The sequence below is a fragment of the Nannobrachium achirus genome (genome assembly GCF_963921795.1).
Source record: "Nannobrachium achirus genome assembly, chromosome: 8".
NCBI lineage: Eukaryota > Metazoa > Chordata > Actinopteri > Myctophiformes > Myctophidae > Nannobrachium > Nannobrachium achirus.
Genome location: NC_137817.1, coordinates 3,955,089 through 3,970,088, shown reverse-complemented (window position 1 = coordinate 3,970,088; position 15,000 = coordinate 3,955,089). Strand labels below are relative to the sequence as shown.

The window sequence follows — 15,000 nt, the reverse complement described above, 5'->3', positions numbered from 1 at the left end:
TCAATCTTCAATGCACATGTCGGGTGCATGTTCACACAACACAGCACGTCGAAGTGAAAAACTTTCGTGATGTCCCCACCCCCACACACACACACACACACACACACACACACACACACACACACACACACACACACACACACACACACACACACACACACACACTTCTGAGGAAACGGCAACCTAACCAAGAGGCCATGTGATTTCTGACTAAAGAGAAACCTAAGTGCAGGCAAGTGGGTCTGTCTGCAGACCAAAGATTAGGGGGCGGATTGTGATGGGGGATGCTATTGGATAGTAGATTAGGGGGCGGATTGTGATGGGGGATGCTATTGGATAGTATGAGAATGAATCAATCCGCCCCCTGGGGGTCCCCGGACCCCCAAGAGAACCAGGGACCAAAAAAAAAAAAGATTCATTCTCATACTATCCAATAGCATCCCCCATCACAATCCGCCCCTAATCTTTGGTCTGCAGACAAACCCGTCTCAGTGCAGGGGCTACTAGAGGGTCGCGGCCCTTCGGGCTGCTCACATCTAGTTGGGCTATAGGGGCCTTTTTTTTGTGATGACAATTATTTAAATCAATCAATCAAACGGTACAGTTTCATGACAGTAGGCCTACAGTTGACTGATGTAAGGTCAACTAAAAGGAATCAAAGCTTAGGTAAATTATTTTTGAGTGCAGAGAAGTTTAGCTTTGTAGAGCAGGGAAGTGCAGGGAAGAGGATTTTTGAGGGCAGGGCTGACATGTCCTAAAATGAGAAAATAGCAAATCTACTAGCTCTAAAAGCTCTCAATGTGTTGCGTTGCAACACATTGAGAGCTTGTAGATCAGCTATTTTAGGTGCAGCCAGCAGCCTATTCTAGACAGAGGGTTATTCGAGAGACTCAAGCCCCCTTTGATGTCTATATGTGTGCACCTGTAGAGACTAGAGAGTGTATTTTTGGCAGTAGGACAGAGAGAAGGAGAGCGAGAGCGCCCCCAAGTGACAGAGGCCTTCATTCACTTATTGAATAGCACAATATCTACTATGTGAATGAACTTCAATGTAAAAGTCTGTAAAAAAATGGTCATACATGGCCAATTTTCTAAACAACAGAATATCTGGTTTGGAGCACTGGAAAGAGGGCACATTTATCTTTCCAGCAAGGTATAGTTTATATAGTATTCATTGCTCATTCATGATTTATTCAATTTTCCAAAAAGGAAAACCTCTTCTCAGAAGCCATACCATACCCTATACTTTTCCACTTTACGAGATCAGCGAACATCTTTGAAACTTATAGTTTGGAGCGTTGGAAAGAGCACGAATTTGCCTTTCCAGCAAGGTATAGTTTATAATAGCAATCATATTTTATTCATAAGTTATTCCATTTTCAAAACTAAAACATGCTTTTACTCAAAATGTCTTCTCAGCAGCCTGTGTTTTGCCCATAACATGCCCTATCTTTTTCCACTTTCTGAGATAAGCGAACATGTTTGAAACAAACAACAACACATATATGGAAAGCGCACGAATAGGCCTTTCCAATAAGCCTTTGTTTTGTTATTTTATGCCTCAACATCAATGCGCAATTGTCCCTTCAAGATGAGTGAAATCGTCAGAAATCCTCGGCAGTGCCTGTGCAAGGCAAGTTGAACTTGGCAGAGAATGAGTTAAGATCTGCTATTTTTTGAAAGTTGTGAAAATGTGTGCAAATCTTTGAATATGTGTTAAAGCGAACATTTGTAACTAAAATTTTGCTTCTGGAGGAGTCCCTGGAACAAAATATTTTGAGATGGGGGTCCATGGCCAAATATATATAATTTTGGGGGGGTCCTTGACATGAAAAAGTTTGAGCACCACTGGCATGGAAACATAGCTTTTTTCCAAAAAAACCTTGGAAGGATTTAGTAGACACTTATAGAATCGGGTCAAAATATTTAAAGACATTTTCACGATTAAAAAGAAGGAAAAAATGCAGATTTACAAGCTGGAATCTGCTGTTTTCAATAGTTAAAGCATAAAATATTGTGTAATAATGTGTTCCTGGTCTAAATGGACTAACGTGTGTGTGTGTGCGTGCGTGCGTGCGTGCGTGCGTGCGTGCGTGCGTGTGTGTGCGTGCGTTTACAGTTTACAGTTTAGGCTTTTAGCAGACGCTTTTAATCCAAAGCGACTTACAATAAGCAGATAATACATCACTATAATAAACAAGATAACATGTCAGAACATCATCAACGATATAGCAAATGCATATGAATATCAATCTAAAAAAACCAATAAAATCAGTAAAGAAAAGGATTCTAAAAAACCTAAAAACAAATGCTAACTAGCTTCATGTGTGTGTGTGTGTGTGTGTGTGTGTGTGTGTGTGTGTGTGTGTGTGCGTGCGTGCGTGCGTGCGTGCGTGCGTGCGTGCGTGCGTGCGTACGTACATGTGTGTGTGTGTGCGTGTAGGTCAGTGCGTGCTGCCAGAGGAGTGTGCGTGTGGAGGCGTGTCATGGAGGGTGTACCAGGAGTACATGCAGGCCTCAGGAGGAGTGCTGGTCTGTTCCTCCATCCTGCTGCTGTTTGTGCTCAACGTGGGGAGCTCAGCCTTCTGTACCTGGTGGCTCAGCTACTGGATCAAACAGGGCAGCGGAGTGAGTACTGTACTCTACACCAGGGCTTTTCAAAGTGGGTGACGGGGCACCCTGGGGTGCCACGACGGCAGTCCAGGCCGGGTGCCGCAAGATCATTTGATAATATTTGGAATTTATTTGGACACTTGAAAAAAAATTTAGTATAATTTTAAATGTGAAGTACAAAGTTATTTTCAGTCAGTTTGAACCAAAATGATCACTAAAATATCGTCACTGTCGGGCAGAAACCTCGTATCTCCAAGTTTCAAATGTGTACGTCTTTTGGTAAAGCAAAGCCCTGTTTCATCATACAAGACCGTCGCGCAAAACTAGTGAAAACAGACGATCTACAAGCACACAACGCCTCGCACCGCGAGGAGTTGTGTGCTTGTAGATCTGCTGTTTTCACTAGTTTAGTAATTTTTTTTAGATGATAAATAAAACAAACGGTTTTGGACATACCGTACAAGGTTTCCACCCGACAACGACGATATGCTATAAATATAAGGTGCTGGGAGTGAAAATTATAATGTAGGGGTGCCTCGGATTAAAACAATAATATTTATGGGGTGCCCTGAGACAAAAAAAGTTTGGGAACCCCTGCCTTAGAGGTCAGAGTCAGTGCAACTAAAGTGTGTGTGTGTGCATGCGTGTGTCCAGAACACCACAGTGTTGCTAGGTAACAGCTCGGTGGTCAGTGACAGCATGAAGGACAATCCCATGATGCATCAGTACGCGGTGGTGTACTTCTCCTCCATGGTGGTGATGCTGCTGCTCAAGCTGCTCAGAGGGGTGGTGTTTGTGAAGGGGACGCTCCGAGCCTCCTCCGCGCTGCACGAGCAGCTGTTCAGGAAGATCCTCCGCAGCCCCATGAAGTTCTTCGACACCACGCCGAGCGGCCGGATACTCACCCGCTTCTCCAAGGACATGGACGAAGGTACCGCCACAACATACCACACAACTAGGCCTGCGACTACACTATCAACTAGAACCACACTCTGTCGAGGTGCCAACTTGCGCCTCACGTACAAGTAGGCCAAACATGGCCTACTTGTGCGCAAGCATAGCGCGCCATGAGGTGTGCCCTGCTGGCCTCATGTCCCTGATGTCTTCACCACGAGGTGTGCACTGCTGGCCTCATGTCCCTGATGTCTTCACCCGTTAACACATCGGGTGCCCACGTGGTGTCTACGCGTCAATCTCTTTGATCTTTACGAGTGCCCAACAACGCGTTTGACGCGTTGTACAGTAAACTATACTGTACTGTAGCTACTGCACTTAGCTACCGCGGTGATGAAACAACTCCATTTCCCAACATGCAGCGCGCAATTACGTCACCCGGACGCGAGTTTAGAAACTCTAGGCTTGCTAAGGGAAACCACGCCCTGCACTCATTTTTGAAGCTTGTGATTGGCTGAACCGGAGGTTGGGAGCGCTCCGTTGTAGTCACTTGGACCACGCGAGGTGTACCAAAACCCAATTATCATTGCGTTTATCGTGCGCTTGCCCAGGCCTTACGGCCTGGGCATAAATATAACGATTGCATTCACCACGGCTTCGTAACTCGCGCGGCGCTCCGCCGGCCGCGCGGCCCTGGCCCGCTCTTCGCGGGCACTCGCGCCTGCGGCGCTCGGGCGCGAAGAGCAGGACCAAGGTCCGCTGGCCTTCGCGCCGCTTGCAATGTCGTGGACAATAACTGAAAACGAGCGCTCCTTCCCTTAGCAAGCCTAGAGTTTCTAAACTCGCCACCCGGACGTGCTGTGTGGCTCGTTGACTTCCTGTTTACCGGCTGCACAAAAGTGCTGTTTTCTCCGGATTCCCTTCCTTTTTTTCATTTTTTTCTCAAAACGGCAGCCTCTTCTACATGCCGTAACACAAACACTGTGGCTTAGAAATGATAAAAAACGGTCCTGACTGAAAGAAAAATTTTTCGCGAAATAAACAGGACATACTCGGATTACATTTACTCAGATTACTTTTCTCGCCAGTACTCTCGCCGGTAGGTAAAATGACGCGTTGCCATGGGCACCAGCAAATTAGACGTCAGAGATCACGTGGGCATCCGATGTGTTAATGAAGACATTACCAAGAGCGCTCTTATGGGCCTCTTAATACATTGGCTGCCCACTATGATTCAGGGTTTACCCTCGCAGGGGCCCATCGTCTCCATGGCAACCTGCCATTTTACGTACCTTCACGTGGAAAAAGTATCCGTAATATGTTGAGTAAATGTAATCCAAGTATGTCCAGTTTATTTTCACGATGATCTTTTCTTTCAGTCAGGACAGCTTTTTACCAATCTTGGGCCACAGCGTTTGTGTCACGGGCAGTAGAAAGGGTTGCATTTTGAACATGGTGATTGAAAAAGCTAGATCAGGAGAAGAATCCGCCATGTTACGTACCTCCGTGTTACTGGGAAAATAGTATCCATGATACGAGTAAATGTAATCCAAGGATGTCCTGTTTATTTTCACGCTCATGTTTTCTTTCAGTCAGGACCACTTTTTACCAAACCTGTGCCACAGCGTTTGTCACGGGCGGTAGAAAAGACCGCGTATTGAACATGGAGGTGATGAAAAACTTAGATCAGACAGGAGAAGAATGTACCAGCGCAAAACTGCTGTCGTGTGAGGGGGGAGAGTGCAGGTCTCAAAACTACAACTGCATCTTGGTTAGGCAGCAGAAGCTTGTGATTGGCTGCAGGGAGACTGCACTTCCTGGTCACGTGATACCGCACTGCATTTTGGGAAATGTAGTGTTTTTCCCATATTGTTGGTTTTTGATCACCGTGGTAGATCCTTCATTGCGGTAGCAAAGTACAGTAACTACAGTACAGTATAGATACTGTAAAACGCGGCAAACGCGTCGTGGGCCTCCAGAGACATCAAAGAGATTGACGTGTAGACACCTCGTGGGCATCCCATGAGTTAAGTCTGAAATCATTTTGTAGGCAGAGGAGAACTTCTGGTGCCAACGAGGCACCAGCGCCCGTGTTTTCTTCTCTTTCTTGTTGACAGGAAAGTGGTAGAATTATACTTCAGTCGTTATTTTTGTCTTGGATCTGTTGAAATAGAGAGGGACACAGTGTTTTTATAACTGCGATGATATTTGAGGCAGGGTGTTTAACTGTTCTTGTACTACATTTCTATTGAATTGACTATACGTGTACTGTTCTCCATTTTTGTCTAATAAAATAACCAATCAAATCAATAAATCAATCAATCTGTTCCTCTCTGTGTGTGTGTGTGTGTGTGTGTAGTGGACAGCCGCTTGCCGTTCCAGGCAGAGATGTTCATTCAGAACGTGCTGCTGGTGTTCTTCTGCCTGGCCATGGTGGGCTGGGTTTTCCCATGGTTCCTAGCGGCGGCGGTGCCCCTGGTGGTGCTGTTCTCTCTGCTCCACGCCGTCTCGCGGGTCTTCCTGCGCGAGCTGAAGCGCCTGGACAACCTGACGCTGTCTCCCTTCCTGTGTCACATCTCCTCCAGCGTGCAGGGCCTGAGCACGCTGCAGGCCTACGGACGCACGCAGCACTACATGGACAGGTAGTACACTGTAGGCCTACGGACGCACGCAGCACTACATGGACAGGTAGTACACTGTAAGCCTACGGACGCACGCAGCACTACATGGACAGGTAGTACACTGTAGGCCTACGGACGCACTCAACACTACATGGACAGGTAGTACACTGTAGGCCTACGGACGCACTCAACACTACATGGACAGGTAGTACACTGTAGGCCTACGGGTGAACTCAACACTACATGGACAGGTAGTACACTGTAGGCCTACGGGTGAACTCAACACTACATGGACAGGTAGTACACTGTAGGCCTACGGGTGAACTCAACACTACATGGACAGGTAGTACACTGTAGGCCTACGGACACACGCAACACTACATGGACAGGTAGTACACTGTAGGCCTACGGACACACGCAACACTACATGGACAGGTAGTACACTGTAGGCCTACGGACGCACGCAACACTACATGGACAGGTAGTACACTGTAGGCCTACGGGTGAACTCAACACTACATGGACAGGTAGTACACTGTAGGTCTACGGACGCACTCAACACTACATGGACAGGTAGTACACTGTAGGCCTACGGGTGAACTCAACACTACAAGGACAGGTAGTACACTGTAGGCCTACGGGTGAACTCAACACTACATGGACAGGTAGTACACTGTAGGCCTACGGACACACTCAACACTACATGGACAGGTAGTACACTGTAGGCCTACGGGTGAACTCAACACTACATGGACAGGTAGTACACTGTAGGCCTACGGGTGAACTCAACACTACATGGACAGGTAGTACACTGTAGGTCTACGGACGCACTCAACACTACATGGACAGGTAGTACACTGTAGGCCTACGGGTGAACTCAACACTACAAGGACAGGTAGTACACTGTAGGCCTACGGGTGAACTCAACACTACATGGACAGGTAGTACACTGCAGGCCTACGGACGCACTCAACACTACATGGACAGGTACACTGTAGGCCTACGGACGCACGCAACACTACATGGACAGGTAGTACACTGTAGGCTTACGGGTGAACTCAACACTACATGGACAGATAGTACACTGTAGGCCTACGGACGCACGCATCACTACATGGACAGGTAGTACACTGTAGGCCTACGGACGCACTCAACACTACATGGACAGGTAGTACACTGTAGGCCTACGGACGCACTCAACACTACATGGACAGGTAGTACACTGTAGGCCTACGGACGCACTCAACACTACATGGACAGGTAGTACACTGTAGGCCTACGGGTGAACTCAACACTACATGGACAGGTAGTACACTGTAGGCCTACGGGTGAACTCAACACTACATGGACAGGTAGTACACTGTAGGCCTACGGACACACGCAACACTACATGGACAGGTAGTACACTGTAGGCCTACGGACACACGCAACACTACATGGACAGGTAGTACACTGTAGGCCTACGGACGCACGCAACACTACATGGACAGGTACACTGTAGGCCTACGGACGCACGCAACACTACATGGACAGGTAGTACACTGTAGGCCTACGGGTGAACTCAACACTACATGGACAGGTAGTACACTGTAGGTCTACGGACGCACTCAACACTACATGGACAGGTAGTACACTGTAGGCCTACGGGTGAACTCAACACTACAAGGACAGGTAGTACACTGTAGGCCTACGGGTGAACTCAACACTACATGGACAGGTAGTACACTGTAGGCCTACGGACACACTCAACACTACATGGACAGGTAGTACACTGTAGGCCTACGGGTGAACTCAACACTACATGGACAGGTAGTACACTGTAGGCCTACGGGTGAACTCAACACTACATGGACAGGTAGTACACTGTAGGCCTACGGGTGAACTCAACACTACATGGACAGGTAGTACACTGCAGGCCTACGGATGCACTCAACACTACATGGACAGGTAGTACACTGTAGGCCTACGGACGCACTCAACACTACATGGACAGGTAGTAACTGCAGGCCTACGGGTGAACTCAACACTACATGGACAGGTACACTGTAGGCCTACGGACGCACGCAACACTACATGGACAGGTAGTACACTGTAGGCTTACGGGTGAACTCAACACTACATGGACAGGTAGTACACTGTAGGCCTACGGACGCACGCAGCACTACATGGACAGGTAGTACACTGTAGGCCTACGGACGCACTCAACACTACATGGACAGGTAGTACACTGTAGGCCTACGGACGCACTCAACACTACATGGACAGGTAGTACACTGTAGGCCTACGGGTGAACTCAACACTACATGGACAGGTAGTACACTGTAGGCCTACGGGTGAACTCAACACTACATGGACAGGTAGTACACTGTAGGCCTACGGGTGAACTCAACACTACATGGACAGGTAGTACACTGTAGGCCTACGGACACACGCAACACTACATGGACAGGTAGTACACTGTAGGCCTACGGACACACGCAACACTACATGGACAGGTAGTACACTGTAGGCCTACGGACGCACGCAACACTACATGGACAGGTACACTGTAGGCCTACGGACGCACGCAACACTACATGGACAGGTAGTACACTGTAGGCCTACGGGTGAACTCAACACTACATGGACAGGTAGTACACTGTAGGTCTACGGACGCACTCAACACTACATGGACAGGTAGTACACTGTAGGCCTACGGGTGAACTCAACACTACAAGGACAGGTAGTACACTGTAGGCCTACGGGTGAACTCAACACTACATGGACAGGTAGTACACTGTAGGCCTACGGACACACTCAACACTACATGGACAGGTAGTACACTGTAGGCCTACGGGTGAACTCAACACTACATGGACAGGTAGTACACTGTAGGCCTACGGGTGAACTCAACACTACATGGACAGGTAGTACACTGTAGGCCTACGGGTGAACTCAACACTACATGGACAGGTAGTACACTGCAGGCCTACGGACGCACTCAACACTACATGGACAGGTAGTACACTGTAGGCCTACGGACGCACTCAACACTACATGGACAGGTAGTAACTGCAGGCCTACGGGTGAACTCAACACTACATGGACAGGTAGTACACTGTAGTAGTACACAGGTAGTAACTGCAGGCCTACGGGTGAACTCAACACTACATGGACAGGTACTAGGGCATAGAGGATGACACAGGAGTGGATTTTCACTCCTGTCCCGTCCCACTCCCGCAGAAAAAATCCTGTCCCATCCCAATCCTGGGCCAGAGTAAAAAAATAAATCCCGTCCTGTCCCACTCCTGTACAATGTCTCCTGGTCCCATCCCGCTCCTGGTCAAAATCACTCCCGTTCACATCCCGCTCCCGAAAAAACAAAAAACAAATTATATTTGATATCATGTTTATTAATAATGTATAATTTTATAATGTTAGCAGTTCAAAGACCTCACTTTCCTGTGCAATTTATTTCTGTGATTTGATGAACTGGTCTGGGATGATTCCCGCTCCTGCCCACTCCTGTTGATTTTCATTCCTGTCCCGTCCCGATCCTGGCATTGTCATGATCTGTGCCACACGGTGGCACTTCCAGGGTCTCACCCCGGCCTTTTCCCCTCCTGTGAGTACCTGATTGACAATCTGAGCTCCTCCCGGCTTCACAGCTGTGAGGTGTTGGCCTAAAGACTGCCTAGTTGGTCAGAGACTATTTAATCCTGTCTGGTACTGCTCTCTGTGTTGGTTCATTGTTTGAGTCAGGTTCCTTCTGTCCTAGCCTCTGTGTTTTCGCCCTGTGAGGCGTACCTTGTTTGTATTATGTTATTCAAGTAAAGCTTTCGTTAACCTGTCCTCCGTGGTTTCCTGCCTCTACTTTGAGTTGAGTTCTGCATTTGGGTCCAAACACATCCGGGATCCTGACAGGCATTAATAAAAATTTGACTCCTGTCCTGTGGGAATCCCACGGGACCCACGGGAATTCCTGTCAAATGTCATCCTCTAAGGGCATTCACGAATAGTGATTTTTAGTATTCGAATTATTCGACCTCAAAGTATTCGAATAGTCGAATATTCTACCGGTCTGGTCAAACTGTCAGTATTAAGTAAGCAAGAGGCGAACATCGTGAAAATGCTCACAACGCCTCGTGTTGCGAGGCGTAGTGAGCATGTAGATCTGCTATTTTCACAATATTTATCTGTGGAACCGAGTCACATTAAATGTAATACCTACAATTCCAAGTGCTTGTCAGGGTGGGGGTCCCCAGTTCAAATATGTTTATTTTGGGGGTCACGGCCTAAAAAGGTTTGAGTTGAGAACCCCTGGTATAGAGCATTAACAAATTCATCCACCAGGGGCATTGACAACTCATTCTTATGACTTCCTATCTAGCCAAGCTTTATAAACTATATATTTTTTAAAGAGAAAACAATAAAAAATAAAAATAAGCGAATATTCGACTTCGGTGAACAACGTGGAATAGTGACTTTGATATTCAAATATTTGGTGAATGCCCTACCTTGGGCCCTAGTAACTCAGTCCCACTCCCCCCCCCCCTTGTGACGCCCCTGTGTGTGTGTGTGTGTGTGTGTGTGTGTGTGTGTGTGTGTGTGCGTGCGTGCGTGCGTGCGTGCGTGCGTGCGTGCATGCGTGTGTGTGTATCTCTCAGGTACCAGGAGCTGCTAGATGTTAACCAGTCAGTGCTGTATGTGTGGAGCTGTGCGGTGCGCTGGCTGGCCGTCAGGCTGGATGTGATCAGCGTCTCTCTGATCTGCATCACCGCCGTCCTGGTGTTGCTGATGCACGGACAGGTGGCCCCGCCCTACGCTGGCCTGGCCATCTCCTACGCTGTACAGGTCATTATCAATATCCTACTGTACAGGTCATTATCAATATCCTACTGTACAGGTCATTATCCTACACTACCATCTATATCCTACACTGTACAGGTCATTATCCTACACTACCATCTATATCCTACACTGTACAGGTCATTATCCTACATTACCATCTATATCCTACACTGTACAGGTCACTATCCTACATTACCATCTATATCCTACACTGTACAGGTCATTATCCTACACTACCATCTATATCCTACACTGTACAGGTCACTATCCTACATTACCATCTATATCCTACACTGTACAGGTCATTATCCTACACTACCATCTATATCCTACACTGTACAGGTCATTATCCTACACTACCATCTATATCCTACTGTACAGGTCATTATCCTACACTACCATCTATATCCTACACTGTACAGGTCATTATCCTACACTACCATCTATATCCTACTGTACAGGTCATTATCCTACACTACCATCTATATCCTACACTGTACAGGTCATTATCCTACACTACCATCTATATCCTACTGTACAGGTCATTATCCTACACTACCATCTATATCCTACACTGTACAGGTCACTATCCTACATTACCATCTATATCCTACTGTACAGGTCATTATCCTACACTACCATCTATATCCTACACTGTACAGGTCATTATCCTACACTACCATCTATATCCTACACTGTACAGTGTACAGGTCATTATCCTACACAACCATCTATATCCTACACTGTACAGGTCACTATCCTACACTACCATCTATATCCTACATTACCATCTATATCCTACGCTGTACAGGTCATTATCCTACATTACCAATATCCTACGCTGTACAGGTCATTATCCTACATTACCAATATCCTACGCTGTACAGGTCACTATCCTACACCAGGGGTGGGCAACTTGCACACACAGTCAAAAATAGCAAAAACACCCGATCTACAAGCTCAAAGCGTGTCGCACTGCGGCGCGTAGATAGTCTCTTTTTGCTATGTTTGAATAGGAATCCTGAATTATTTTGAGCTATTTTTTAATTGGAATCGCGAAAAGTAAAATTTGTATTTAATTTCAAATGCATTTATATGTTATATGTTAACTTCATGAACTTACCGGTTCATACATAATACATACAGTGGACATAAAAAAGACTAGTACTAGTCATTATCTACTAATATAGACTGGACATGTTTGGAATTGTAACAGCTGAAATCAATAATATATCAGTAATCTGATATTAACCTGCGGGCCGCAATAAGTGAAGGTGGGGGCCGCATGTGGCCCCCGGGCCGCCTGTTGCCCATGTATGTCCTACACTATATGATATCATTGCGACCGAAGGTTGCAGTTTACCATGAGTCACAGCTTGTCTCCGTGTGTACACATTTTTACAGTCTATGGGGCGGTTCCCTGACACATCACTGTGACATCACAAGTGATATCACAGGTGACATCACCTATGTAAAGTCCATTTGGTATTCCCCAGAATCCCTTTTATGCCCATATATGACGATCCCTGATGTCATCGATACATATACAGTATCACTGGCCAGATGGCCATCAATATCAAGCCCATATCTAACAGGACTTCATATGGGAATGCCCATATATGGAGGAAGACAGCCCATATCTGTGCGGCTGGTTCAGACAGGGATCTCCATGTATGGGCATGAAAGGGATGTACTATATACAGTACATGGATCTCCATATACGGTTTGGGTAACTGGTCCGATATACATCACTGGCCCTGAGGCGTCTTACTAGTACTGTACGATATACTCATATTTGGACTGTGTGTGTGTGTGTGTGTGTGTGTGTGTGTGTGTGTGTGTGTGTGTGTGTGTGTGTGTGTGTGTGTGTGTGTGTGTGTGTGTGTGTGTGTGTGTGTGTAGTTGACAGGACTGTTCCAGTTCACAGTGAGGTTAGCGTCAGAGACAGAAGCTCGCTTCACCTCCGTGGAGAGAATACACCATTATATACAGGTATTACTATAATACACCACTATATACAGGTATAACACTAATACACCAAGGTTTTTAATGAATTTGTTTCATTTTCTAAGTGCAGTGTGGAGTTTCCTCTCATGAAAACAACACAGCACTATTGTAGCTTTGCTTTGGAGTCGATTAGTAAAGGAATTGAGAGTTGAGATTGAGAATTATGGTATTTAGTTAAAATGTGCAATGGAGGATTTATCACCGACTGCTAAAAGACTGAGCAGGTTCAGCTTTTCATTGACGGGTTGGTTACGCCTGCCCTATCGATGGTAAGCACCAGTTAACGACAAGCTCCCCATGGCTCCGTGTCGGCAGCCTGTCGGCAACCGACGCTTTTCGACAGAAAATCATGGCCGAATCTGCACGGTTGAAAGTGTCCTTTAGTAAATTAAAGACACTCTCTACTACTGTAGCCCCCCTCATGTTTTCGCTCTACACTAAATATTGTTGCAGAAATTAGCCACTCAAAATTCCCATTGATAGTGATTAAAGGACAACTTTGTTTTTTTACAACAAGGGTTCATATTTTAGATTTTAATTAGAGAAAAGAAAAAGTGAGAGTTAAAATGTTTTCATTTGCTTCGTTCTATTGTTTTATCGTGTTTACCGTGCTAAAATGTGGGGCATGCGTACGCATGGGGGCATGCGTACAAGTGGCTAAATATGTCTTTTTAGACACAATAAGCCAGCAGTTTCTTTATTGCTGTTTACAGTAACACTTCTAGCCCCCATAAGTCACATCCAACCATGAAAGGTTGCCTTGTATCTTGGGAATGGGCTTATTCTGTGTAAAATGACATATTTAGCCACTTGTACGCATGCCCCCAACCACTGACATAAGAATCTCTAAAACAATAGAAAGAAGTAAATGAAATCAATTTAACACTCATCTTTTATATTCTTTAATTACAATCTAAAATATGAACCCTTGTTGTAAAAAACTAAAGTTGTCCTTTAATTAGATAATTAATTAGATAATGTTTGAGATTAATTGTGACTTTAAAGATAATTAATAATTACAGCGGTCTATGTGTGTGTGTGTGTGTGTGTGTGTGTGTGTGTGTGCGTGTGTGTGTGCGTGTGTGCGTGTGTGCGTGCGTGTGTGTTTCAGTCGTTGTCGCTGGAGGCTCCTGCTCGCATAAAGAACGGCGCCCCGCCCCCTGATTGGCCCCAGCAGGGGGAGCTGGTGTTCGAGGAGACAGAGATGCGTTACCGTGACAACCTGCCCCTGGTGCTGAAGAGACTGTCCTGTAGGATCAAACCCAAGGAGAAGGTCGGCATCGTTGGACGCACAGGCTCAGGTAGGAGTCTGTCTGTCTGTCTGTCTGTCTGTCTGTCTGTCTGTCTGTCTGTCTGTCTGTCCTATAAATCAGGGGTCCCCAAATTCCCCCCCAACCCCCCCACCCCTTGTGACGCCCCTGAATATGGTTGAAGTGTCTCTCTCTCTCTCTCTCTCTCTCTCTCTCTCCCTCTCTCCCTCCCTCCCTCTCACTCTCTCTCCCTCTCTCTCTCTCTCTCTCTCTCTCTCTCTCTCTCTCTCTCCCTCCCTCTCTCTCTCTCTCTCGCTCCCTCTCTCTCTCTCTCTCTCTCTCTCTCTCTCTCTCTCTCTCTCTCTCTCTCTCTCTCTCTCTCTCTGTCCCTCCAGGTAAGTCCTTTCTGGGCGTGGTGTTGTTCAGGTTGGTGGAGCCTTGTGGAGGTTCCATAAAGATCTCTCTCTCTCTCTCTCTCTCTCTCTCTCTCTCTCTCTCTCTCTCTCTCTCTCTCTCTCTCTCCCTCTAGGTAAGTCCTCTCTGGGCGTGGTGTTGTTCAGGTTGGTGGAGCCTTGTGGAGGCTCCATAAAGATCTCTCTCTCTCTCTCTCTCTCTCTCTCTCTCTCTCTCTCTCTCTCTCTCTCTCTCTCCAGGTAAGTCCTCTCTGGGCGTGGTGTTGTTCAGGTTGGTGGAGCCTTGTGGAGGCTCCATAAAGATCGACGGCATCAACATCTGTGACATCGGCCTGGCCGACCTCCGCCGCAAGCTGTCAATCATCCCACAGG

The 15,000-nt window shown here is 46.7% G+C and overlaps 1 protein-coding gene across 1 annotated transcript in view; it reads left to right on the top strand.

Annotated features, from left to right (window-relative positions):
* The window catches only part of abcc5 (ATP-binding cassette, sub-family C (CFTR/MRP), member 5), a gene marked incomplete at both ends in the record, with an annotated part of 61,533 nt that overhangs the window by 36,084 nt on the left and 10,449 nt on the right, over positions 1-15,000 (top strand). The window contains 7 exon segments of the mRNA XM_080731145.1: positions 2,444-2,628; positions 3,268-3,544; positions 5,867-6,149; positions 10,775-10,961; positions 12,861-12,950; positions 14,077-14,266; positions 14,869-15,000. The exon segment at positions 14,869-15,000 is cut by the window's right edge and continues 28 nt beyond it. Coding sequence (XP_080587271.1) covers positions 2,444-2,628; positions 3,268-3,544; positions 5,867-6,149; positions 10,775-10,961; positions 12,861-12,950; positions 14,077-14,266; positions 14,869-15,000 — 1,344 coding nt within the window.